Source organism: Lepus europaeus, chromosome 7 (genome assembly GCF_033115175.1).
Source record: "Lepus europaeus isolate LE1 chromosome 7, mLepTim1.pri, whole genome shotgun sequence".
Lineage (NCBI taxonomy): Eukaryota > Metazoa > Chordata > Mammalia > Lagomorpha > Leporidae > Lepus > Lepus europaeus.
The window spans coordinates 107,490,236-107,516,611 of record NC_084833.1 but is presented as its reverse complement, the minus strand read 5'-3'; the positions used below and the strand labels follow the sequence as shown (position 1 = coordinate 107,516,611).

The 26,376-nt window shown below is 61.2% G+C and overlaps 1 protein-coding gene across 4 annotated transcripts; it reads left to right on the top strand.

The window, feature by feature from the left end:
* Positions 1–1,545: 1,545 nt before the first annotated feature.
* Positions 1,546–25,053, top strand: USP2 (ubiquitin specific peptidase 2). 4 transcript variants are annotated; one of them, XM_062197198.1, is made up of 13 exons: positions 1,546–1,627; positions 8,808–9,628; positions 20,291–20,341; positions 20,759–20,882; positions 21,068–21,179; positions 21,267–21,377; positions 21,559–21,623; positions 21,785–21,888; positions 21,969–22,049; positions 22,501–22,579; positions 22,775–22,882; positions 22,973–23,093; positions 23,317–25,053. In XM_062197198.1, the coding sequence occupies exons 2-13, from the start codon at positions 8,849–8,851 to the stop codon at positions 23,402–23,404; spliced, it is 1,824 nt and encodes a 607-aa protein (XP_062053182.1). In that variant the 5' UTR covers positions 1,546–1,627; positions 8,808–8,848; the 3' UTR covers positions 23,405–25,053. The 4 variants fall into 4 exon arrangements, with proteins under 4 accessions (XP_062053182.1, XP_062053183.1, XP_062053184.1 ...); XM_062197199.1 differs by lacking the exon at positions 1,546–1,627 and adding an exon at positions 2,425–2,561; XM_062197200.1 differs by lacking the exon at positions 1,546–1,627 and adding an exon at positions 3,435–3,516.
* Positions 25,054–26,376: the final 1,323 nt, after the last annotated feature.

Below are 26,376 nucleotides of genomic sequence, written 5' to 3'. Positions count from 1 at the left end.
GGTAAAGCTGCTGCCTGCAGCGCCGGCATCCCATGTGGGTGCCAGTCCTAGCTGCTCCGCTTCCGATCCAGCTCCCTCTAATGTGCCTGGGAAAACAGCAAAGGATGGCCCAAGTGCTTGGGCCCCTGCACCCATGTGGGAGACCCAGCTCCTGGCTCCTGGCTTCAGATTGGCCCAGCTCCGGCCACTGTGGCCATTTGGGGAATGAACCAGCAGACCTCTCTCTCTCTCTCTCTCTCTCTCTACCTCTGCCTCTCTGTAACTCTGCCTTTCAAATAAATAAATAAATCTAAAAAAAAAAAAGCATAGGTGCACATGGATATTTGTGATAAAAGGGGGGGGGCATCTTCTTCACAGCTCCTGGCGCAGAGGGAAGAATGAATTCAAGTATGTTTGCAGGTAGAAACTTAGGTCTCCACATCCTGTTTGCACCTAGTTTCTCCAGGAAACAGAGGAGGAGGAGAGTTTGAGGGGTGTGCAGATGGGTGAAGTCACCTGCTATGGAGAAGGCGCTCACTGTTGGTCCCAGTGAGGTTGAAAATCTGATCTTGCCCTGGCACCAGTCCACTTGGTCCTCACAAGCACGTGGGGGGGGGGGGCAGGTCAAAAGTTCAAGTGCTTGGGCCAGAGTTGTGGTGCAGCAGGTTAGGCCACAGCCTGCAGAGCTGGCATCCTGTACAGACACAGGTTCATGTACCAGCTGCTCCACTTCCAATCCAGCTCCCTGCTAGTGGCCTGGAGAAAACAGCATTAGAGGGCCCAAGTGCTTGGGCTCCTGCACCCAGGTGGGGGACCCAGAAGAAGCTCCTGGCCTCGGCCTGGCCCAGCCACAGCCGCTGTGAGCATTTGGAGAGTGAGCCAACAGATGGAAGATCTCTCTTGCCTCTCTCCGTATCTCTGACTTAAAAATAAAACAATTTTTAAAAAATTCAAGTTCTTCGATGACGAAGGAGAATTCCTTCCATAGTCTCTGTTTACGCAGTCGGGTAGTCATCAATACTCACCAATCCACGGAAGTAAAAGGAACAGGGAGCTCCTATAGAAGCAGACCAAAGGCGCGGAGGCCGAGGCCGAGGACTTCCCCCAGCCCGGTGGGAAGGGGCAGTGACATTCAGCGGTTCCTAAAAACTGAAAGTGGATCCTCCCGGGGCTCAAGTTCCCAGGCTCCCCACGGCCCCTCCGCTTTCCCAGTACCTTCCAGCTGCCCCGCCGCGTCGCATCCACCCCACTTCTTTCCTTGCTCCACCCACCGCAAACTGGCGTGCTTTCCTTCCACGTGGTACTCTGTGTACGTCGGTTGCCCGGGAGACCCTGGCCGGGCGGGGAGGGGATGACGTCACAATAGAGACAAGCCAATCGCCGTGAGATGTCTCGGTGACGCGAGACGCGGGGCGTGGCTCTGCCGGCCCGGGTGCAATGAGGTGGCTGCCCGCTGGGTGGCGCCGATTTCCCGGGGAGGTCCTTCCAGGGCCCCCGGCGGAGGTGGGGGAGAGGCGGGCAGGAGCCGAGGCCAGGGAGCCCTCTGCGTCAGCTGCTGCTCACTGCACCGCGCCTGTACCAGCCGGGACTCACCCGCAGCTCCATGCTTGTGCCGGGTTCGACTCGTCCATCCTCCGAGAAGAGGCAGGTACGTGCCACCTGTCGGAGATCGGGAACAGGGGGTGCGGAGGTCAGTTGCCGGTTTCAGGCTCCGAAGGTGAGAGGTCAGCGTCAGCCTGGGCACCAGAAATGTAGGGCGAGGGCCAGCTGAGCGGGGGAGCTCCAGCGGCGAGCGCCCGCGTGCGAGGGGGGCTGCCAGCTGGCAGCCCGTGGCGCCAGGAAGAGCCATCTGTGTACGGATCGGTGTGTTCCGAGGAGCGCAGCTCCCGCGGGCCGGAGGCCTGAGCCTCGCCGCCTGGACGCCGACGGCCCCCTCCCCACGCGTGCGCGCAGCTCGCCAAGCTCGCGACGGCTGTCTGTGGTCAGTTTGCCAGAAGCGGGGGAGGGGGGTGTTGGGGGAGGGTAGCAGTTACGCGGAATGGGAGAATTTCCACCAATCCCAAATCAGAAAGAGGCATCTTTGAAATCCTCACCAATCCCAGCCCAGACGCCGGCACGCGGTGCTCCGGGACACGCAACTTCTAGTCTGGAGCCCAGGGAAGCCAGCCCGGGACGACCCATTCTAGCTCCCCGCGGAGGAGTGGGCGCCCCACCTCCCGGGCCCACTGCTTTCGGAGCTGGACCAAGATGGAGCTGGAGGCAGGGGCGAGAACAGCCCCAGGGAAGCGCGGCTGCCCCCTCCCCTTTGATGCCGCACACACGTGCCAGGCTGCAGTTGGAATGAGGACCGGAATGACAGCCCGGGCGCGGGCGGCCTGGGAAGTGCATCAGCAGGTCGAGGGCTGAGTCAGTAGCCTGTGCTGAGACGGGGCGGAGGCACAGCCTGGGGAACTCGCCGTGCTCTGGGACAGCCAGCGAGAAACATCCCGGGAGCAGACAGGTGCACCAAGAACGCTGCTCCTCCGTCCTGCGACCCTGTGCGGCCCGGCCCTGAGGCCCTGGAATCCTGAGCTCTGGAACAGGTAGAGTGGGAGCCCCTGAGCAGGGTCAGGCACGGGGAAGGGGCCCAGATGGGCTTGACTCCCCCCCCCCCCTTGGTGGAGAGGACATTTAGAAAGATGCTCTTCCCACTGATGGGCCAGGCACCTGTTCAGAACCCTGTGGGACCCTGGTGTTGGAGAGGGTGCCCATGTCCCCTTCCCAGGAAGGTTCGCAGGGTGAGGTGCTGCTCTAGTACAGCAGCTAAGCTAGAGGAACCAGGGCAAGTGTTCGGTTCACCATCATGGGTTGACGTCTCCTATAGGCCAGGAAATGTCACAAAGATTAATTCATGCTCACAACCGTGAGATGTACCCCCCTATTATTATTATTTTCTTTATTATTATTCCTCCTGTATAAGCTAACAAGTAACCCAGGCCCAGCGAGCACAGTGATTGCTCACCGTCTCAGATCCAGTGGGAAGGAGCTAGAATGCAAGCCCAGGCCGAGACGTCCATGCTGAAAGCTGGCCACTGTGCCCCAGAGACCCACTCCTTCTCCCAGTTAAAGCAGCTGGGCTGGCCCCGAGGCCTCTTCCGTCTTTGCCCCTGTGGTGGACAGATCCAGAGCCTCTGCCTTTGCGCTGCCCCCACCCCTCTGCCCTCTTTCCTTTTCCTCTTGACACCCCCCACCCCACCCCTCCGTTCCCCCTTCCACACGCGCCCCTCCCCAGAGGCCCAGCAGCTCTCTTTGGCTGGCACTGGCCAGGTGGGGCAGCGGCGGAGGGTGGGCCTGCCACTGTCCCTTTAATTCTCTTGGGGCTTGGAATCCAAGTGAGTTGCTGCCGTCTCTGGGAGGTCAGATAAGATACTATATATATCAGCCGGAACCCGAGCCCGGATTACCCAGCCTCCTGGCTCGGGCTCTCCACCTCCACTGGGTTCCCTGCCCTGCCGGGGAAGGAGAAGCCCCCAGGCTCCGCCAGCTCCCCCAGCACAGGTCAGTCGTGTGCCTCTGGTGTCTGCATCTCTGTCCTCCAGGTGTCCAGGGGTCTGGGGTAGCCTGTGGTTCCAGGCTGCCCACCCAGCGTGTGGGAACCGGGGGTGGAAGCTGAGGATTGAGGAAAGAGGGATCCCTGGAGGACAGAGCGGGAGATGGAGACGCTCCCTGGGGAGGGCCTGGGCAGATCGTGCCTGAGGAGGGAATATATGGGCACCAGCGTTCTTTGCCACCTCTTGGAAGTAGAGGGATGCCCACCCCCTCCCAACCCCAAATCAAGACGCACCCTAGATGGTAGTGCTCTGAGCCCTCCCACTTCTTCTCCACCAGTCAGGAGTCTCCCCCTAATCTCCAATCTCTTTATCTCACCCCTCCCCCATCCCTGAGCCCCTGCGCAGCCCCCTAGAGACCAGAGGGACCCAGATTCCCCTGGATGGCCCCTTGCTGAGGCAGGGCGGCGCTAGCACGAGACAGACAGAGCTGCCACGAACAGGCAGGCGGGGGGTGGGGTGGGGCAGGTGGCCACCCCAGGGCCAGAGTGCAGCAGGCAGAGTTCCCGGACCGCGGGCCCCGCCCCCACCCTCTACCCGCATCCTCCACACCTGCCAGGGTTGACACTTGTGCCCTGCTGGAGCAGGCGGCCAGCGCAGCGAGGGGTACGGGTCAGAGAGTGTCAGCCGGGAGCCCCCTCTCACCTCCCCCTTGCCCTTCAGGGGTCAGCGCATTCTGATGCTGTTAGCAAGCAGCTTTGGGAAGCTCTGAGGTCACCCCTGCGGAGGTGCCCAAGCACCTGGTGACACTGACTGGGACTCCCCACTCACCTGCCCTGGGCACCCAGGTAGGAGGGAAGGCACGTTTCACCAGAGCAGGTGTGCCCTGAAATAGCTCAGGGCTCTCGGCCTAGGCAGTGGCAGGGCAGCCGCTGGGCCGTCATCCCAAGAGCCAAAGCAGATCTGTGCAAAGAGGGGCCATGAGGGTTGCTGGGATGTGGGGCGTCAGGGCTCCCCTACCCTCCGGGCCAGGAGTGTCTGGGATTCTTGGGGAGTGAGTCCCTCCCCTGGCAGGGCAGGTTAGGGAACCCTGCACGTGAACTACAGGAAATGACAGGGACTGATGCAAGGAGCCGGGGTTCCTTTTAACCCCTGACTCACCTTGCACGGGGACCTTGGGCAGCAGGTAGGAGGCTGGGGGCATGTTCCTAGCCAGGCCTGGGACGCAGAGCCCCGAGCTAGGGTAGATGCCTCCTGGACCGTCTCGCAGCCCATCAGTGTTGTTCAGGGGCTCAGGTTGCACCCGGCTTCACTTTCACTCACCTGCAGTGGAAAATCCAGGGGGCCGCTCCTGCCAGAGTCTGCACCCCCAAGGCTGTGGCTGGACCAAGAACAGCCAGGTGGTGGGGGGAGAGACGTCTTCCCCAGCCCCAGACCCACAGCTACCCAGGCCTGCCCCAGCCCAGGGAGAGTCCACGTGAAGGCTGAAGCAGGGGCCTGGCTCCAGGATGGCCGTAGTGGACGGAGGGGACAGAGCACAGGCCCCGGCTCGGCTCAGCCACCCGCCCCTCCAGGTGACTCTGGGAAATCCGACTCACTTCCAGGAACGTCGATTTCCCCATCTGTGAAATGGGACTCCTTGGAGCTTAGGGACCGCCTAGTGCTGCAGGGAGGATGCGGGTCAGCACACACAGAGTCCCCAGGCTCAGCGTCCCGTGAAGCCCCCAGAACCTCAGCAGTAGTGGTACAGATGCCAAAAGTGTATCTGAGAGTTTCAGCGTCGACACTTCATTTAGAATTTGAGTCGTGAATAGATTTTTTTTTTATTTCAATTTACTTTCAAGAACTCTTCCGATGATATTTGTCAGCGTGCAGCATTTTGTCTGAACAAATCCCAGCTCGAGCCAGCAGTGGCTCAGGGAGCCCCGGGTCTGGGTGCGCTTAGCGTGCGGGACACGCACTGCGGACTGGGTGGGTGTCGGTATCGCTGGTGAAATCGGACGCTGCCTGTGAAGCCGCTCGGTCCCTGGTCCTCAGGTGTGTAGCGCCCGCACAGGAAGTTGAGTGTCTCCGTGAGCAGGGATGCTGCCCCACCTCCCAAGGGGGGTGGAGGGGACGGAGCAAGGCGGCACTGGGGGTCACCTGACGGAGAAGGGGGAGGCGGGGCGTCTCTGTGAGGAGGGCCTGGAGGGGCACTGTGGCAGGTGTTGGTCCCTGTTGCCCAAGGTGGCAAGGCGGCAGGCCCATGAGGAGGCGCCCGGAGCCGCATGCCTGTACTTGCCGGCTCTGGGTAAACAGTGAAAGGAACTGGGCAGCAGGGGCCCCACGCCGGGCAGGGAGGGGGATGCGGGATGCCAGCCAATCGCCTCGCCTCCCACTGCCCCATGAAAGGGCCATTCAGTCCAGGCTGTTCCTGTGGCAACAGGGAGACTCGCGGCCATGTGAGTGGCCGTCCTGTCCCTGCATCCCGCAGCAGGCCCCCGCTCTCCCGCCCACAGCGCACTCTGCAGCCTCTGGGGTGCTGGCGCCAGGTAATGTCCAGGGGCGTTCCCCTCTCTTCCCTCTCCCCCACCCCCTGGCTGTCTTCTCACCTGGACAGTGCTGGGACCTCTCTCAAGAGGAAAACTGGGGACGGGGGCGGTGCTTACACCCCGACAGGGACCGGAAGGCACTGTCAGAGCGCAGAGGCATGGCAGGGCTCCCAGGGCTGCTGGGGGGGGGGAGGGGGCGGTCTGGCAGATGGAGCGGGAGCTGTGGGAGCCCTCCTGGGATCCTGTGGGCTAGAAGGCGTGGCCCCGCCTCCTGTCCCCTGCACCTTGTTAGGTCCTAGCACTTGTGCGTCATCAGCAGGGCCAGGAGAGGCCTAGGGCTTGGGGCACTGCCAGCACAACACCAGTTCCCTGGGAGCCTTAGTGTGGGGGAGGAGCCATGAGCTCATACCCTGGTGGGGGCAGGGGCGGTGTCTGATTGGCTGCCGGCTGTCCCAGAGCCCAGCTCTGGAGGCCTGGAGTCTCTTTTACTTTGCATTATTGATGGAGTTCTCCAAAGTGAAATAGAGCAGGACAGGTCCCTGCCCCCACTCCGTGCCCGCGTGCGTCCCCTCCCCTCTACGCCGTGGTTCCTCTCTAGGTCAGCGTGAGGTCATCTCCCAGTTATCTTGGGGTGAAGGCTGTGCTGGAGGCGGGAGCACAGTGGGCAAGGGGGTGTACCCGAAGATGGGTGGTGGGGGTGGGGAGGCGTTAGATGGACCAGGCCTTTCCGATGCCAGCCTAGAGAGGTGTGTGGCAGGGACAAGGGTCTCTGTTCTGCAGCCTGTATGGAAACCACCACCTGCTCATCTCCCACCCCTGCACCTATCCCAAGCCTTGTGTGTGGACTGGGTTTCTGGCAGGCTCTTGGTATTTGGGACTTGGCTCTCCCTCTCCCTCTGCCTGAATGGGCTGGGCTGCTGGCCTAGGGCAGGCTGTGTGCTGCTCGAGCCAGTGTCAGCTCAACGGCTCGGGGTCTGCCCGCTGCCCACTTCTCGCAGGCTGGGGGCTACAGGGGAGGCCCAGTACCCTGGGCCGAGGTCGGAGGCTGGCCAGCCCTGACATTATTATAATCTACAAAGGGAGGAGCCATGCTGCTTGGCGGGGCCCGGGCCGGAGGCAGAACCGGTCATTGTGACGTGCTTCCACGTGTTATTATCTCCTTTATCCCTCAGAGCAGCCGTGTGAGGCAGGGACCGTGCGGGGATGACTATACTCTTCACAGGTGAGGAAATTGGGGCTCCAGGAAGCTAAATGAACAGTGTAGCATCGCCCAGCCAGGCCGTCCCAGGGCAAGTCAAAATCAGCCCCTGAGCACTCTTACTCCGACCGTCCTGGGTGACTCTGCCACTGCCCCCTCCCCAGGGAGCCCCCCAAGAGCCCCATGGGCCTGGAGCAAGGGGGCCTCATGCTACCTGTCCCTCTCTCCAGGGCACGTTTGGCCCTGCAGCTCCACCGGAGAGGAAGCCTGCCCGCTTGGGTGATGGGCCCTGGGGGTCCCCAGCAGATGCTGAGGGTTGTGCTGAAGAGCTCCCTGGGCCGGATTCTGAAAGACCTGGATTCTTTTTTTTTTTTTTTTTTTTTTTTTTTTGACAGGCAGAGTGGATAGTGAGAGAGAGAGACAGAGAGAAAGGTCTTCCTTTTGCCGTTGGTTCACCCTCCAATGGCCGCCGCGGTAGCGCGCTGCGGCCGGCGCACCGCGCTGTTCCGATGGCAGGAGCCAGGTGCTTCTCCTGGTCTCCCATGGGGTGTAGGGCCCAAGCACTTGGGCCATCCTCCACTGCACTCCCTGGCCACAGCAGAGAGCTGGCCTGGAAGAGGGGCAACCGGGACAGGATTGGTGCCCCGACCGGGACTAGAACCCGGTGTGCCGGCGCCGCAAGGCGGAGGATTAGCCTAGTGAGCCGCGGCGCCGGCCAAAGACCTGGATTCTAATCCTGACTCTGCCAGCTTGGGGCCTTGAGCAAGTCAGCGTCCCTTTTCCCACCTGTATAACAGAGGTTAAAATGTACGATCATTTAGCACTCGGCTACTTCTGTCTTCCTTCCAAGGACCCACCCACCCCAGCTGCAAGGACGGTTCAGGGAGACTGGCAGTGCCACCTGCAGTGCAGGATTTGGGCCTCTAGGGGGTGCCTTTTGCACAAGTCAAGCCTGGGCAGGGGCAATCTGGGAGGCCACAGGGCCCTGACTCCACTTAGAACAGAAGGCTGAGCTCTGTGAAGAGGGTGGGTTCTGACCACCTGGGTGTCCCCCACTGTGGGACCACAGGGCTCTGGGCTGGGGCGTGGAGGCCGGGTTCCAGCCCCCTCGGCCTCCCCTGCCTGCCAGTCCTCCCTCGAGCCTCTTCTTCACCAAGGATCTGCACAGCTGCTCTCCAGTCCTTGCCGCAGACAGTCTGATGCCAAAAGGGTGCCTGCTTGCCACCTGAGAGTCAGAAAAGAGGGCGCCGTCTCAGCTGGCGACATGTCCAGGGGGTCAGGGATGGGGTCTGGGCTGGAAGCCACACGTGGCTCAGAGGACTGCGGGGGTTGGGCAGTCCTCGCGTGCCTGTCCGAGTCTTCGAGTGGGGCACGTGGAATAGCCAGGATGTGCTAAACCTGCTTCCCTGGACGGCATATAAGAGCCAGCTGGTCTCTTGGGATGGCACAGGCGCATGGCAGGTGCGCGCCCATTCCCCCGGGGGCAGCCGGGAAGCCTCTTGTGTTGAGCTCTAAGGCTGCGGGCCCAGCAGGTGCTGTGGGGAGCTGACCCCTGCTTCCCTTGTCTTTCAGCCCATGAGGCTCCCAGTCCCCACTGAGCGCCGCCCTGAAGGATGTCCCAGCTCTCCTCCACCCTGAAGCGCTACACAGAATCGACCCGCTACACAGATGCCCCTTACGGCAAACCGGGCTATGGCACCTACACCCCGTCCTCCTATGGGGCCAACCTGGCCACCTCCTTCCTGGAGAAGGAAAAGCTCGGCTTCAAGCCGAGCCCCTCCACCAGCTTCCTCACCCGTCCTGGGATCTACGGCCCCTCCTCCATCCTGGATTTTGACAGGGGCCGCCCCCTGCTGAGACCCGACATCATTCGGGGTGGTAAGCGGGCAGAGAGCCAGACCCGGGGCACCGAGCGGCCTTTAGGCAGTGGACTCAGCGGTGGCAGTGGGTGCTCGTATGGAGTAACCAGCAGCTCCCTCAGCTACCTGCCCATGAATGCCTGTGACCAGGGGCTGACCCTGGCCCAGAAGAAGTCGAACAGCCAATCAGACCTGGCCCGGGATTTCTCCAGCCTCCGGACCTCAGATAGCTACCGGATCGACCCCGGGAACCTGGGCCGTAGCCCCATGCTGGCCCGCACACGCAAGGAGCTCTGTGCCCTGCAGGGGCTCTACCAGGCGGCCAGCCGCCCCGAGTACCTGGTGGACTATCTGGAGAACTACAGTCGCAAGGGCAGCGCACCCCAGGTGCTCACCCAGGCCCCTCCCTCACGAGGCGTCCCCGAAGTCCTCAGTCCCACCTACCGACCCAGTGGCCGCTACACACTGTGGGAAAAGAGCAAGGGCCAGGCCCCGGGGTCCAGCCGCTCCAGCTCCCCAGGGCGAGACACCATGGTAAGTGCACCCTTGGGACCCAGGGACAGGCTGGGAGACAGCCAGCCAGTGGTGGAGAAGAGCTGGGTTGGGGGCAGGACTGCCATCCTGACTGGTGGTGGATGGCAGTGGCGCCTGGCGGAGGCGAAGGCAGAGAAGTCACACCGGCATGCGTACTGCGTCTGTGCTCAGCGCCAAGGGGAGGGCCTTTCCCAGCGCTCACGGGCGGTCAGCAGTGCTCATGGAACTGTCAGCTGCCCCCGCCTCTCTCTCCTCTCTCTCTCTCTCTCTCTCTCTCACACACACACACACACACACACATGCACACGCTGCCATTCTCCCCCTCTCCTTTCCCACCCAATGCCTGTTTCCTGCAGACGCTGCCCCATCCTGGGCTGAACGCTGGGGTCCCAAGACCACCAGTGCTCCTTGTGGCAAGAGGAGCGTCCCCCTCCTTCCTGGTTGCCTCCCTCCCCCTGCTCAGGCCCTGCATCTGAATATAAGGTAGCAGGGGAAGCGGGAGTCTCCGCCCACCCACGTTGGTGGGTTCAGGACCAGGGTGTCTGGACAGCAGTTCAGAGAAAATAGCAGAGAACGTTTTGTCTGGGGCCTGAGACAACCCAACCCCTCGGCTCGAGAGAGGGCAGTGGCTCTGCTGGGTACGGACCAAAGGCTGGCCTGGCCTCTCGGACATCTGATCCCTCTGTCGGGTCACTGACCACATTCCACCCTCTGTGTTCCTGGTGTGCCCGTTGAGGGCATGCTCTCACAGGGTGAGAGAGAAATCCTATGTGGAGATTCCTCGCCATGTGTCTGGAGCCGCAAGGGGCTTAGCTGGCCTCTGACTGCACGGGCAGATGGGTGGGTGGACAGGTGGACGTGTGGATGGACGAATGGAAGGACGGGCAGCAAGCACGGGTGCAGGAGGATTGGGTGTTTTGTCTCCTTCATTGCCCCTTCCCTAGTCCTGGGATATGAGCCTTGTTGGAAAGAACAGCTATGCCACCCCCAAGAAATACTGCCTGGAGGACTTAGCTGGGCAAATACAGCAAGGGTCCAGGACTAGGGTCGGGCGTTGGGTCACTGGCCGTGACTCTTGTCTTAATTAAAGGGCTAGAGAGGACACCTTTGATAACCACTTAGCGAGTCTTGGCCTGGCTAGGCCATCTGTGAAGTGCCATGAGACACGAAGCTGGTGCACCCCAGAACAGTGAGACCCCGCTGGGGCAGGGCTGGCTGCACTGAGAGCCAGCATAGAAAGGAGCTGGAGAACAGACCTGAATCCCACCTGGGCTGCTCTGGGAAGGAGCACGTTTTCTCACAGGGCTGTGTGCCGTGCTTGGGCAGAGATTCGCCCAGACACGGTGATATTGTTCAGAATGGCTCTCACGGGATGGGCTGGGGTCCGGGAAGCTCCGTGGGGCTCCCTCCCTTTGCTCAGAGACCCAAAACTGGGTCTGCAGCCTGCCTGCGTCGGAAATCACCTGCTGGGCTTGTGGGCTGGCCCAGGGCTCTGCTGGGCTGGGGCTTGGGCATCTGCCCCTTGCACCAAATCCTCAGGGGACCTCTCTCTACAGGGCAGGGGGTGTCAGGCCCCTTCCCCAACAGGCGCATCCCAACCCTCCCTGGAATTTGCTGCCCGGCCCCAGTTCCAGCACCGGGTCGGGGAGCTGTGAGAGAGGACAGTGGCAGAGACTGGGGCAAACTCTGCACCCTAACGTGGCCTCTCCCATCCAGAAGCACCCACAGCACACACAGGCAGCTGGGAGTGCCTGCAGGGGAGCTGGCGTCTCAGCCTGCGCTCAGGGGCCCCTGGGATAAGGTTTTATTTCACCTTGCCCCTCCCGACCTCACTTCCTGGAACTCCTGCACTTGCTGAGCCCCGAACAAATCCTGCCCGTGGGGCCTAGACCACTTCTGTCTGAACACCTGGTCTGGTTTCTTTTCAGAATCTCCCTTGGGGACCTTGCCTTCTCACTCACTCGTGTGCAGGGCTCAGCTGACTGGCAGGGCGAGCTTGGGTCCCTGAACCGCTGAATCTGTGATGGGAGCACTTACAGCTCCCACTTCCACAGTGACTGCAGGGGACTGGAAGGTGCTGGCTGTGTGTGAGACTGCCTGGTGCACAGTAGGTGCTCAGGGAGTGTGAAGTCCTCCTCGTGCCTTCCAGGTGTTCTGGGAGCCAAGTGATGCAGGCACCTTGGCCCTGGCCTGAGAGCATTTGCTCTTCATTTGGGAGAAACAAGTGCTTAAGCAATTCCAAGTCCAAGGCAGCCCTGGGTGTTCTCGGCAGAGGGAAAGAGGCCATCTGAGGTTGGGCTGGGCTGCTTGTGACTGAGGGGAGGGGCCATTGGCCTCCCTTGACCCTGGACACCTATCAGCTCCACTGTATTTCCTCGTCTATAAAAGGCAACGATCCTGCCTGCCCCGTCCACCTCTCGGGATGCCCAGGAGGCTCTGAAGCCAGGGCAACACTGGGGAGGAGGACCCCAGGGGCCTGGGTGGCTGCCTCCAGTGGGCAGGGCCTCCCCGGGGGAGGAACAGAGGTGAGAAAGTACATTCGGTGGCCCAGGGGGCTCGGGGCAGCTGACCTGAACCATACTCAGCCTTCAGAAAGGGGTAGAACTTGGACTATCAAACTCAGATGAGCGGGGGTAACCCTTCCCGTGCCCATGTAAGCACAAACAAAACCCCAGCCCACGGGTGCCACTCAGCACCTGCGCCGAGACTCCACCTTCCTCTGGAAATGCACACGGAGGAGCCAGAGGGGACAGCAGGAACTGTAAAAAAAAAAAAAAAAAAAAAAAAAAAAAAAAAAAAAAAGACCTTTTGCTACCCACAGTGGGGATTCTCCAAGCCAGCACAGGTGGCTGGGCCTTGCCAAGCGCCAGGAAGCCAAAGTACCCAATGCTGTCACCTCCCCCTCCGCCCCACCCCTCTTGTTCCCAGGCCTATGGAAGGACAAGCTGTTCCCACTGAACCCTGCCAGGGCTGGGCTTTAACCCCTACTATCCGTCCTAATCCTCCTCTACTCCGCCCCTCCAGCTGCTCCCTCGCCAGCCCTGGCACCCCGCCCGCTGGCCTCAACCCTGCCCTCGCCCCACCCTGCCCGGGCTACCCCCTCCTCTTCTCAAGAGGAGCCAGGGCTTGGCCTGGGGCCCTGGGAATCAGAGTCAGCAGCCTGGGCACCTGCTCCTCGTACTTGGAGCCAGGGACAGCAGCTCCGAGGATGGCCCAGCCCAGTCTTCCCATGCAGTGTCCTCCACATCCCCAGGCTCTGCTCTGGGACCTGGTTGCTTGGAGCAAAGGGTCTGGGCACTGAGTTACCTGGGTCCCGCTTGCCACTCGGGCTGCTGACTCATCTCCCAAAGCCCGGAGTTCCAGCTGTTCAGTGACAGGGAGATTACATAAGCCAAGGTCATGTGATTTTTTCTCTCGGGTGGGACTTTGGACTTGAAGCTGCCTTGCAGTGAGCAAAGGTTGCTCCAAAGAGACCACAGTGAGGATGGTGCAGGCTGCCCTGTAGCTCCTGGGTGAGATGCCTGAGCTTTCTGTCTGGGCCCTTGCCTCTCACTCTGGCGACAGGGCCACGCTGGACTGCACCCCTGCTGTCCCGTAGGGTCCAGCGGGACAGTCTGAGACCCTGGGGCCTATCCTCACCCAGTCCCACCCCGTGCTTCCTCAGCCACTCTAAGGGGCCTGAATCTGTGCTGACAGCACGAGATTCCTTACACCAGATTTCCCTAACCAGAACGGGCACCAGCCGCCAGTAAGGCACGGGCAGTGGGTCTGCGGCTCGTGACGATGATCAGCGAGATGCTGATGTGTCCATCCCTTGAAGGCCAGCTGCAGGCTGCGTCCTGGCTGACGGCCTTGGCATTGCTTTCCACGGGCTTGATTTCTCAATCAGAACCAAGGCACCGAGCTCCCTGCCTCTTCCTCCACCCGCCCCCTCCAGGATGTGTCCATGAGTTAATATGGTGCCGGGGCGGGGCTCAGCAATGCAGAAGTTAATCCAAGCCTGGCAAAATGTTCCCTGCCCCTGGGGGAGCCGCTCCACTGACCATCGGCTTTAGCAGTGAACATCATGTTCAGAGCCCAGAGCGGTGCACGTGGCCCCTTGTCGCCTCTTACCTCAGTGCGGACGTAAAACTGGCACTCCGGACAGAGGCAGAGGCAGGAGAAGGACGTGTGTGGGCTTCTGGAATCCAGCTGGTTCAGGCCAGACTGCCCGGGGGCTTGATGGAGTCTGAGTCACACAGAGAAGCACAGGTTCCCGCAGCCGGCGGGGGGTGTGGGGGTGGGGGGGGTGGACGCCCCCTACCCCATCCCCCACCCCGCTTCCCAGGACACACTGGGCCTGAAAGCCCAGCCCCTAACTGGCATTCATAGCCCCTGTCCATTTCCGTCCTATAGCCAGTCAAGCCACCAGTCTGTCCACTGGTGACACTGGCAGCAGCCAGGGCAGGGTCACCAAACCCTGACCCAAGCTGTTCTGATCGAAGGTCTGAGAACAGCAGGTGTTCTGGGCACCTGCTCTTGCCGACCTAACCCTGGCTGTGATTTCCCGGGGTGCCAGCGCCTGCCAGCAAAGATTCGAGGTGAAGATCATGACTTAACCCTACAGGGGAGGGAGGCCACACCCGGGCTGTGGGACAGAGCCCAGCTCTCTCTAGCTCAGTGTATTTGAGGCACAGAGCATCACGGGGCCTGAGCCAGATTCGGATCCTGGAAGGCTATCCTTCCTACCCAGCCCACTTCAGGAAAGGGTGTCGAAGAGAGAGGGTCTTGGAGGGCCAGGGCCTGTTGAGAGAGGAGCCCCAGTTCTTTGCTGGCTGTGTCCTACAGCAGTCACACCTGCATGACAAGGAGGGACCCTGCTGAATTCTTTCCCGCCACCCCAGACTTCCCAAAGTGCTTTCCCCCTCTGGCCGTCTCCCCTCCCAGCAACGACCCCACCCCAACCTCCTGCATCCCAGGAAAGGAGGGACAGCATGCTGGCTGGATGCCAAGGTGCCCCGGGGTGCTCACATCCCTGGATCTAAGCCAAATGCCACAGTGGCAGAGCGCACCTCTTAGACAGTGCCCCTGCCCACACACAGTGCGCTTGCTCAATGTGCAAACCCAGACTCACACCCCACACCCTGAGAGGCTCGGGGAGACTTCCAGGATTCCCAGCAGAGCCTAGTCTGGCTCTCCTTAGAGACAAGATCAACATCATTTATTAAGAGCCCATTAAGGGAACCCACAGCCCTGCCCTGGAGGAGGTTCCAGCGTGCCGGCACGGCCCAGACAAGCCACGCGCAATCTAAGCCCATTTACAAAAGTCTTGGAGACACTCATACAGCGAAGATAAACATATTAAGATAAATGAATGTCGCGCACACGGAATCCTAGCCGACTGAGGATACGCAGTGAGGTGTTTAGAGCTGGGTGGAGTTAATTAGGGAAAACTGTGGAAGATGAGTCTTGAGCGGAACTTACAAGTAATTGGCAGAGAACTGGATGGGCACCCCAGAATGTCCTGGTGGTTGTTTGGAGCATAGCTTGTGCAGTCCGACAGGTCTGGCCTCAAAGCCCCATGTTGCCATTTGTTAGTTTTGCAATGGTTGCAGGTCATTTGCTCTCCCTGGGTGTAAGGGCCTTCATCCATAAAATAGAGGTATAGTTACCACTTCATGGTGTTATGGAAATTAACTAGGTTAATATATACTCATCTTAGCCCAGAGCCGACTTTTTTTTTTTTTAAGATTTATTTTATTTATCTGAAAGGCAGAGTTACAGACAGAGGGAGGGCTAGAGACCTTGCATCTGCTGGCTCACTCCCCAAATGGCCATAATGGCCAGGGCTGGGGGCTTCATCCAGGTCTCCCATGTGGGTGCAGGGGCCCAAGCACTTGGGCCATCTTCTGCTGCTTTCCCAGGGACATTAGCAGGGAGCTGGATCGCAGTGGAGCAGCCAGGACTCAAACTGGCACCCATATGGGATGCTGGCACTGCAGGTGGCAGCTTAACCCATTACACACAATGCCAGCACAGTGCCTGCCATTTAATGAGAACTTGATCAGTGGCAGTTTTTAAAGCAGAAGATAAGAGCTGATTAACGGCTGCTAGCAGGGGTCAGAGAGGCATGAGTGTGGGTGGGTGACACTGGAGGGAGCTCCTGACAGGCTACCTGGGGCTTCTGGGCTGGAGGCAAGAGTCGGCTGCTCTAGCTGTTTGAGAGGACTGGCGTGCTGGGACGCAGCATGCCACACAGCGGAGAAGGAAGCTTGCAGAAAAAGGCTGTTGCAGCCTGTGCAGGCTCCAGGTCAGGTCAGAGACTGGGTGAGGACAGTGACCGTGGCGCTCACGCCTCCCGCCCGGCCCGCCCTCGCTGATCACGGGCAGAGTGCCCTGCCCTGCAGCTCCTGCCTGCTGCCTCTTCCTTGCCACTGGCTGGCACACAGGGGCTGCCCGTCCTGCTCCCCTCGCCCTAGCACAGCTTGCCTAGGGTTGCAGCCCATACCTGCGTCCGGGACACGATCCCCACGTGGTGGCGGGTGTGCATGCGGGGATGAGCGCAGCTAGGGGGAGCAGGAGCCCACAGATGAGTAACAGCACACACTGCTGCCTGAGTATTTTTAAATGCTAAAAATACTGGCTAAAAATAGCCAGCAAGCTCCAAACAAGATCATTTCTCTAGGCAGATTCCTGCGCCTCCCTGTTAGGTGGAGGGGCAGCGCAGCAGAAGTCAAAGCCGACGATCCTTGCTCTTCCGACCCAAGCCCTGCTCGGGGTCCGAGGACAACACTCGCCCCACACCCGCCGAGCACCTGCTTCCCCACCATTGTGTGCCTCCCCCAGCCCCTCCCCAAAGCAAGGCGCACCTGCGGTTCTGTAAGAGATGCGGTTTTGTCATTGATGACGAGAGGCCGGGCTAGGCTCTTTGCTGGGGCCAAAAGGGACGATGACCTATTGTCCTGCTCGAAACGGGCCAAACGAGGACCCGAGAGAGGACAGAGGAGGTAGAGGTCAGCCCCCATGCCCTGGGAGTCATGAGGACCTGAGCCCACCCTCAATGCCGGACAGGAGCGTGCGCCTACGCACAGATTGCCCTGAAAACAGCACAGAGCTGGTTCTCAAAGCCCCCCAGAAGTGAGTTCCCCTATGCGAGCTCGGAGAAGCTCGTCCATTTGAGAAGGTGTCCTCTGCCGTGCCCTAAGGTGTGTGCCTCAAGTCGCAGCCCCGAGCCCTGCGCCGGCCTCGGCGCCCCCCACCTGCCCCGTCCTGCCTCCCGCAGCGGGGCGCCGCCTTTTGCCGCCGCCAGCTCGGGGGTCGCCGGGCGCTGGGAGGACCCGAGGCCGGCGCGGGGCGGGGCGGGCCCAGCCGCCTCGCTGAGGTCCGCGTGCCGGCGCCGGGGGCGGGGCGGGGGGCGGGGCGGGGGCGGGGCCGAGGCTCCGGCCCCGCCCCCGGCGCCGACGTTGCGGGGGCCGCCAGTCGGCCGGAGCGCGAGAGCCGGTCCCGGGCGGTTGGCGGCGCGCGCCGGGGAGGTTGAGGCGGAGGAGCGCGCGGTGGGGCTGCCGTGACGGTTACCGCCGGGCCGCGGACGGTGTCCTGTGGCGGCCTCGCGGGCCTTGGCGTCCGGGCTGTGGCACTGCTCGGGGACTGCCCCGTGCCCCCGTCGCCAACGTCCGGCGTGGGGCCGAGCCCGCCGCCCGCCCCTCGCCCCCCAGCATGCGCACCTCGTACACGGTGACCCTGCCCGAGGAGCCCCCCGCCGCCCCCTTTCCCGCCCTCGCCAAGGAGCTGCGGCCGCGCTCCCCTCTCTCCCCGTCCCTGCTGCTCTCTACCTTCGTGGGGCTCCTGCTCAACAAGGCCAAGGTACGCGGGCCCTTTCCCGGGACCCCCACGCCGAGGGCTGGGGTCCCGCCTCTTCCCCGGGACCGCCCCCGCCCGCCACGCGCCCCGCGGCGGAGGCACGAATTCTCCCCAGCCCCCACCCCTCTTTCCCCGGGGTCTCCCAGCAGAGAATGCCCCCTCCCCAGGTGATCGCACGCTTACTCGAAGGCCCCAGCCCCTGAGTCCCCGTCCCTCCCTCCCTCCCTCTCGGTGACCGGGGCACCAGGTGCCTCTTGGCCTCGTAATTCCGGGCACCTATAGGGACAGGTGCAGCAAAGGGTAACCTTGACTAGGGCTCGGTGTGCGTGCGGGGACGGGCAGCAGCTGGACTGCGGGCTGACTCCTCCAAGGCCAAGCCCCCCCCCCCAGGAAGGCTGGTCCGAAGGGGGCTGCCTCCCTCCTCCGCCCCCACAGGGCTCTCTCCCAAGGGTCGGTGGCCGGGGTCCTTTGACCCTGTGAAGGGCAGAGTCGCCCCGAGAGGAGGGCCACTTGCCTTCTGGGTGGCTGAAGCGAGCAGTGGGTCCCTCAAATGGAGCAGCCACCCAGAGGAACGCTGGGCACTGCCCCCTTGGGAAAGGGAGAAGGGGCCCTGGCTTGACAGGTCTTATGTAACAGGCGCCAGCTCCCGTGCTGGCAGTGTGTGCCCTTCCTCGTGCAGGGCCACACCAGGCTCCTTGGCTGACGCTCACCATGCAGGTGAAGGAAGCAGGAAAGCTCCCAGCTGGGGTCACCACACAGACCTGCTGGCCCGGCATCTGGGCATATTGCCCCCACCCCACCCCACCCCACCCCGAGCCTGCCAGGGGAGGGTTCTGCCGAGCCCCCGGCTCCTGTGCTGGAAGGACACTGCTGTCCTGGGGGTGGCACCTGCTCTCCAGAGCAGTGCTTGCTGAGTGAGTGCGAGGAAGCCGGTGCAAACTTTCCCAACTCTGCAGCCGCGTCCCTGGGGAGCAGCTGATGCCTGGCCGCCCCAGGAGCCAGGCTGCGCAGGGGCTCCTGGCCCACCCCCTCCAGTTCTAGCCTGCCTCTCCCTTTCAGCGCTGAGGTAGGGCTGTGTGCCCCTGAAGAAAGGTCGCTCTGGAGTGGGAAGTGCTGGCTCTCCCTGCAGCCCCTGACTCCCTATTCATGGCAGAAGAACACGTGGCCAGGCCGGAGCTGGGCTGCTCTCCCCTCCACTCCCACCTTGGCTCCCGTTATCCACCCACCTTCCGCACAGAGCCTGGGAAAGTGGCCAGTGGTTTTTATACAAAGGCACGACCAAAGGGAAAAAACAAAACAAAAACCGAGGGTCCCGCTCCCCCTAGGCCAGCAGGAGGGCTAGGTCCTCAAGCCTGGCAGCGTGGGTGACAGAATGTTCCTCGCGCCCCGCCCCCGGTCAGGGCCGAGTCAGCAGCGCCCCTGTAGACAGATGCCTGCCCGCCCGCCGCCCCGCCCCCGCTGGTCTCAGCCCAGGGCCTGCTCTGTGGACATGCACAGCCTATTAGGATGGACGCCACCTGAGACACAGTGGGTACAAACTAATAGAGCACTGCCAGAAATAGGTGCAAGACTGGGTACAGGGCTGGGGCAGCAGGGAGACTTCACAGCGGCTTTGGCTTGAGGGTTGGGCTGGGGGTGGGGGTGCTTGATCAATTCTGCCCGAAAATGCTGGCAGGCTCCTTGTCCCCCTGCCAGAACGCCAGGGTCTGGGTGCCAGGACCGTGAGGTTCCAATGTATGTGGGCCCATGCGCTGCAAGCCCCCAGCATGGCTCTGCAAGGACGCCTGTCCCCCACCTGTGAGCCAGGTCTCTCTTCTGGGGGCATTGTCTTCCCTACCTGGGAGCGTTAGGCCTGAGCTGGCCAGGGCAGGGATCCTCTTGTGGGATCGGCAATGTAATTCTTGAGAAAAGCCCTCCTCCAGCCTCCCCCCCCCCCGCCCCGCCCCGCCCCGCTGACAATCTCATGGGCTGTCAGCACACGGCGTGAGTAATTTTAGCTGAGTTATTTCAGGCTCCTGTTCTGATCAGGGTTGAGCCGGCCCCACGCATGCCCTAGCCAGTGTTGCTCCGGAGTTGCCTGCTCCAAGTCCCCTCCCCAAACGAGGGGGTGGCAGACCCAACTGCAGATTGTTCCTTTAACCCTAGGGGCCCGGAGGCTCTCTGATCCCTGGGAGGTCTGTCCCAGATTAGCCAGGGCCTCTTCCCCAGCAATGCTGTAAGTCCAGGACCTAGCACCTCCTCTCTCAGCAGCCTCCACAGTAGAGAGCACCTCTGTCCCCAGGAGTCTCAGCCCGTGGCCAGCCAGGATGTTGCAACCTGAGCCAGGCAGGGAGGAGTCTCCCAGCCTCTCACCAGCCCCTAGGAGCTGAGCTCAGCTGGGAGGGATTCCACCTGTCTGTGGCCGGCCAGCACACTTGAGTTTTTCCCAGCCGAGGTCGGGGTGTTTTGTCATTGAACTTGGTGAAGCCCCCTCAAGGTGCCTGTGATGACAGTGGCTTCATCTGGTGGACATCTAGGGGCACAAATGGAGGTCACTTGAGATAGCGCCTGAATTTGGGAGTTGAAATTCCTCACAGCCAAGAGTCAAACATATGCCCGGGTTAGGACTCCCCAGGCACCTGTTCTGCTCTGGGAAGTGCTCCCGTGTGGTCCAGACAGCACAGCCCTGGGGGTGTTTTCACTGTCTGGACTGCGTCAGTCCCAGCCCTCTTCCCTCCTGAGCGAGACTCCTACCGTGGCCTGCTCATGGCTCCCCCAGCAGAAAGCTGCAGGCCCAGCCTCTCTCCATCAGCCTCACATACGCCATGTGGTCTTTGTTTACAGAATTCTAAGAGCGCCCAGGGTCTGGCTGGTCTCCGAAACCTTGGGAACACGGTGAGTGCTTCCCAGCCCACTTCTTTCCGGCCTCGTCCTGCCATCCCGATGGGGACGCCCTACCCAGAGTCCTCTCCTCGCTCCAGCTGACTCCATGCCCCCTAGGCAGTCGGTGCCTGCCCTTTCCTGGCTGGTGTTTCCCAGAACTGCTGGGCGGAGCCTGGCTGGCCCCCAGCAGGAAGCACTGGTAAAAGGGAGTTGCCCTTTTGACTGTCAGCTTGCCATTCTGAATCCTGCTCAGGGACACATCCCTCGCACCCAGCACAGCCACGCCCTTCCGCACATCTCGGCTGTGTGACCGGGTTCAGCCCTGGCACTGAGGCTGTGAGAGGCTTCGGTTCTGGGGGGCCGGCTCTGGTCACGGGGGCCGGGCGGGGGTCTCGTCCCCGTGCTCAGCCTCTGGTCGGGCTCTTGCAGTGCTTCATGAACTCGATTCTTCAGTGCCTGAGCAACACCCGGGAGCTGAGAGATTATTGCCTGCAGCGGCTCTACACGCGGGACCTCAGCCACAGCAGCAATGCGCACACCGCCCTCATGGAAGGTGAGGACCCTGTGCCCGGGGCCCCGCTTCCCGGCTGCTGGCTGCCGCCCCGCGGGCCGTGCCAGGGCCGTGTTTCAGACGTGCCTCTCCCTCCTGCCATTCTCGGCCTGCTGTCTGCGGGGATCCTCCTACGGGAGGTCTCTCCCCTGTCCTCCACACCCCGTCTCTGCCTCTCCCTCCGATAGAGTTTGCAAAGCTAATCCAGACCATATGGACTTCGTCTCCCAATGACGTCGTGAGCCCCTCTGAGTTCAAGACCCAGATCCAGAGATACGCGCCGCGCTTCGTCGGCTATAAGTAAGGCGTCCTCCCGGGGCGGGTGGCGGCGCCCCGGGTTCCTGAGCCACCGGCCTCGGCCTCGCTCACTGTCCTGCACGGCTTCAGTCAGCAGGATGCCCAAGAGTTCCTGCGCTTCCTTCTGGATGGGCTGCACAACGAGGTGAACCGAGTCACGGCGAGGCCCAAGTCCAACCCGGAGAACCTCGACCACCTTCCGTAAGTAAGAGGAAGACGCTGTGGGTAGCGAAACTTTGGGAACTTGAGGATTTTCCCTAGTTTTCGGGGGTAATGATTTGGGAAGAATCCGGCTCACTTGTGAAAATGAAGGATCTGGATGGGTAGACCCTGAAACACGACGTGGCGTGAGCTGACTCGGCCCTTCCTCTCTGGTGCCCAGGGACCACGAGAAGGGGCGGCAGATGTGGAGGAAGTACCTGGAACGGGAAGACAGTCGGATCGGGGGTGAGTGTGCGCGTGGGAAGAGGGCCTGCTCGCCCCAAGCTGCCCTGGGATGGGGCTCCCGGGGATCCTCAAGTGCCCAGTGTCACTCAGGCTGGGGTAGGGGCCGTGGGAGAGAAGACGCCTCCCTGTGGCTCAGCCCCTCCTGGCCGTCTCTCCCCCAGATCTCTTTGTTGGGCAGCTGAAGAGCTCCCTGACCTGCACAGACTGCGGCTACTGCTCTACAGTCTTCGACCCCTTCTGGGACCTGTCCCTGCCCATCGCGAAGGTACGCACCCCCGCCTCCCTGCCGCTACCCCCACGCCTGCGCCCGCGGCCACTGACCTCCAACCTGGCCTTCTCCCCCAGCGAGGTTATCCCGAAGTGACGTTAATGGACTGCATGAGGCTCTTTACCAAAGAGGACGTGCTCGACGGCGAGGAGAAGCCGGTAGGTCCCCCTTGGCTGCGGCAGGAACAGACAGCCCTGAGGCCGCTGCGGGAGGCTGCAGGTGCCAGCAGATTCAACCGAGGACCAACTGGATGCCAGCTGGGTTTTATTTGACAGAGAAGAGGGAGAGACACATCTTCCATCAGCTGGTTCACTGCCCAAATGCCCACAGCAGCCAGGGCTGGGCCAGGCCAAAGCTAGGAGCCAGGAGCTCCATCTGGGTCTCCCACATGGGTGGCAGGGGCCCAGATACTTGAGCCACCATCTCCTGCCTTCCCAGGCACATTGGCAGGGAGTTGGATGGGAAGCGGAGCAGCCGGAACAAGAACCCGTGCTCCGATATGGGATGCTGGTCGTGGGTCGTGACTTGATGCCCTGCGCCACAGTGCCAGCCCTGGGCTGCTGATTCCTCCCACAGGTTCCTTCCAGCGTGGTCTGTCTTGTCTTTCAGACATGCTGTCGCTGCCGGGCCAGAAAACGGTGTATAAAGAAGTTCTCCATCCAGAGGTTCCCAAAGATCTTGGTGCTCCGTATCCTTAGATGCATCAGGGTGGGGCTTGACCCTGGAGGGGGACCAGTGACGCCGGGCCAGTGGGCGGGGGGGACAGCAGGGAGAAGCCAGGCCGTCAGCTCCCCGCAGAGGGGGCCGTTGCCCATTTCGCACCCACTCTGCTTTCTGGGCCGCCCTCGCTCGGCTATCTGCCCTTGACTCGCGGCAACACCAGATCTGAAGCGGTTCTCAGAATCCAGGATACGAACCAGCAAGCTCACAACATTTGTGAACTTCCCACTGAGAGACCTGGACTTGCGAGAATTTGCCTCAGAAAACACCAGTGAGTAACTCAGAGCACAGGAGGCCGGGAGGGGGCCGGGTGGGGCCGGGGAATGGCCCTGGGGCTTGACACCCTGCGTGTCCTCCTCAGACCACGCTGTTTACAACCTGTACGCTGTGTCCAATCACTCCGGAACCACCATGGGCGGCCATTACACCGCCTACTGCCGAAGTCCCGCGACGGGCGAGTGGCACACTTTCAACGACTCCAGGTGAGAGTGGTCCCGTGCGGGCGGGGCTCCCGGCTCCAGGGCCCACACCTCCCTTGTCAGCGTGGCCTCCACCTTGAATGGACCCAAAACTTCAGAGCCCAGAAGCTCTGTAGCAGCCCTGAGTCCGGTGCCTGGGAGCAGGGGAGAGAGGCTGGAGGGGGCGCCTCGCACGCCCCCAGCCCCTCAGCTCCAGGCCCCTGATGGAGCCTTGCTCTCTCTACAGTGTCACAGCCATGTCCTCCAGCCAAGTGCGCACCAGCGACGCCTATCTGCTCTTCTACGAGTTGGCCAGTCCACCTTCCCGTATGTAGCAGCGGGGAGCTGCGTCCCTCTCCCTTCCCTGTGGTGGCCCACACCCTAAGTTTTTTAAAAAGACAAAAAAAAACCAAAACAAAACAAAAACAAACAACAAAAAACAAACTTGACAAATAAGAGAAAAAAACTACAATAAACTGCCGAGCAGGAGTCGACGCAGCCTGGCCGGGGTCTGGAGCAAGGAGCCGGGTGCTCCTGAGCCGTGGCCCGGCGGGGAAGGTGGACTGGACACAGCGCTCCCTCGGCTTCTCTTGTTTGCATTTTTTAAGCCTGTGGTTTTTGTCCTGTGTGTGATAAGCAACGCCGTGTGTGGGGAGAAGATCGCCGGCCACCTGCTGCCCTCTCCAGCCCCCGCGCCTCTGAGAAGACAGCGCCCTCTGGAGCCCGCTGGGAGCATCGCTGCCTGGAACAGACAAGCCCGTGCCCCTCGCGGCCTGGACCTGCGCACTGGTCCAGAGCGGAAAACACCCGTGAATGAGCCAAGAGCCCTCTTAACGCTGCTAACTCCAGGGGGACAGACGAAGAAAGGTCTTTCAGAAAAGCAGTTTTTAGTTTTTTAAAGTCCAACTTTTTTTTTAATGACCCTAACTGATGTTTCAGCCTGGAGATGTCTCCTTCACACCTGCCCCACTGGGGTGCTGTACTGGCCCCCCCTTTTTTTTAATTCTTAAAGTACAACTTCTCTAATACTAGCCCCCGTGGTGCTGGGTTGGTGTTGGCCAGACCCCAAGCACAGCCACGGTAGACTTGGGATCTAAACAAGTTTTGGTCATTGTTGTTGTTTTTGTTTTTTTTTTTTTCTTTCTTTCTTTTTTGTTAATGTTCTGGATGGAATGTAGTTGCCTACAAGAATTGTGCCTTATAGCATTTGGGGACCAGGAGATGACTGCCCCTCCCTGAGAGCACCCTCCTCCTCTTCCATCCTCCCCGGCGCCGTGCTCAGACCCACCGGTGCAGAGGGGTCATGCCCTCTGCCCCGGACGTTGCTGTGCATTGTGGGGTGACAAGGAGGAAGCGGGCGGAGGGAGGTTTCCTGTGATAGTGTGCATCAAGGTTTCCTGCCCACACCCTCCAGCCCAGCCCGCGTCTACGCCCCAGCTCTTCAGAGGATAGCACAACCCCTGTCCCTTAAGCTGCTCTTGCCTTTTAATTTATTCTCTCAGTGATGTCTGTGCCCCCCTCCCGCCTCCCGCACCCGCCCTTCTCAGAGCCTCCTAGACAGAGGCCCTGTGGACGAGTTTTTCAGGGATGCCCAAGCTCCTCTGCCTGGGGGCTGGAGCCTGGCTGACTGGGATTCCTCCCCTGGGGGCTGGATGTTGCCCTGCGGCACTGGGCGGGACTCTGTGCTGTCCCAGAGAAAGCGGTTCCACACACAGTGTAGAGGTCCGTGTGCCTGGCACAGCCCCGCTGCTGGGCCCAGCCTGTGTCGCTTGCAGCCTGTGGCATCCCCGGAGGAGGCACCTGAGAAAGACGCCCTGAGTTTAACTGGCCTGACACCCCTCTCCAGGGAAGACCTGGGAACCTGAGCCCGAGGGCTGGTGTACCTTGTTTACTATGTAAGCAAGAGTAGAATGTCTCATGTACAGTGGAACCTTGTACAGAATAAACGATAGCTTTGAGAAATAAGGTGGATATGACAGAAGCTTGATTCGGGAGGGGTTTAAACCCAGGAAGGGCTCCTGGCATATTAATGGCCACAAATGAGGGCAGTTCAAAAAACCTGTGGAAAAATGGAACTAAAAGAAGTTTAGGGATGGGCGCTTGGCCTGGCGGTAAAGGCCCGTTTAGGACACTCGTGCCCCACATCCGAGTACCTGGGTCCGAGTGCCAGCTCTGGCTCCTGATTGTGTTGCAGGACGACAAAGACTACCTTGTTTCTTGTCTTACGTCGAAGAATTTCTTTGTGGACAGGGACAGTGAGCAAAGCAAAATCTATTCAAAGAAACCAGCTGCAGCGGTCAGGAGAGGAACTCCGAGAGAGGAGTGGCCACTGCTGTTTCTTTTATACAGAGAGTGACTCTCTGATTGGCCCTTTTCTGGGAAGTGAGTAGAGCTCTAGCCACTCAGAGGATGGGCAGAATACAACCAATCCGGGAACAGAACGTGTGCTGATGGGATGTGCCACGAGTGCAGGGTACTGAGTGTGTGCTGATGGGACGTGCCGCGTGAGTGCCGGGTACTGAGTGTGTGTGCTGATGGGACGTGCCGCGTGAGTGCCGGGTACTGAGTGTGTGTGCTGATGGGACGTGCCGCGTGAGTGCCGGGTACTGAGTGTGTGCCGCGTGAGTGCCGGGTACTGAGTGTGTGCTGACGGGGCGTGCCGCGTGAGTGCTGGGTACTGAGTGTGTGTGCTGATGGGACATGCCATGTGAGTGCTGGGTACTGAGTGTGTGCTGACGGGGCGTGCCGCGTGAGTGCTGGGTACTGAGTGTGTGTGCTGATGGGACATGCCATGTGAGTGCTGGGTACTGAGTGTGTGCTGATGGGACGTGCCGCGTGAGTGCCGGGTACTGAGTGTGTGTGCTGATGGGGCGTGCCATGTGAGTGCTGGGTACTGAGTGTGTGTGCTGATGGGACGTGCCGCGTGAGTGCGGGTACTGTGTGTGTGCTGATGGGACGTGCCGCGTGAGTGCCGGGTACTGAGTGTGTGTGCTGACGGGGCGTGCCGCGTGAGTGCTGGGTACTGTGTGTGTGCTGATGGGACATGCCGCGTGAGTGCCGGGTACTGTGTGTGTGCTGATGGGACGTGCTGCGTGAGTGCCGGGTACTGAGTGTGTGTGCTGATGGGACGTGCCGCGTGAGTGCAGGGAGCTGACACAGCAGTAGCCTATGGTGCACAGAAGTGTGTGGAGCTCAGTGCCGGTTTTCAGCCTCCGCTAGATGCAGGTGGCAGTCAAGGCTCCGGGAGGGTAAATGACACGATCTGGGCCCCTGAGGTCCCTCTCAGGTGCAGCTTCTTACCAAGGTG

Coding starts and splice junctions, on each gene's coding strand:
- USP2 (XM_062197198.1), top strand. CDS start 8,849: ATGTCCCAGCTCTCCTCCACCCTGAAGCGCTACACAGAATCGACCCGC. Junction 21,624..21,784: donor GGAAGACAGTCGGATCGGGG/GTGAGTGTGCGC, acceptor TCTCTCCCCCAG/ATCTCTTTGTTGGGCAGCTG. Junction 23,094..23,316: donor CACACTTTCAACGACTCCAG/GTGAGAGTGGTC, acceptor CTCTCTCTACAG/TGTCACAGCCATGTCCTCCA.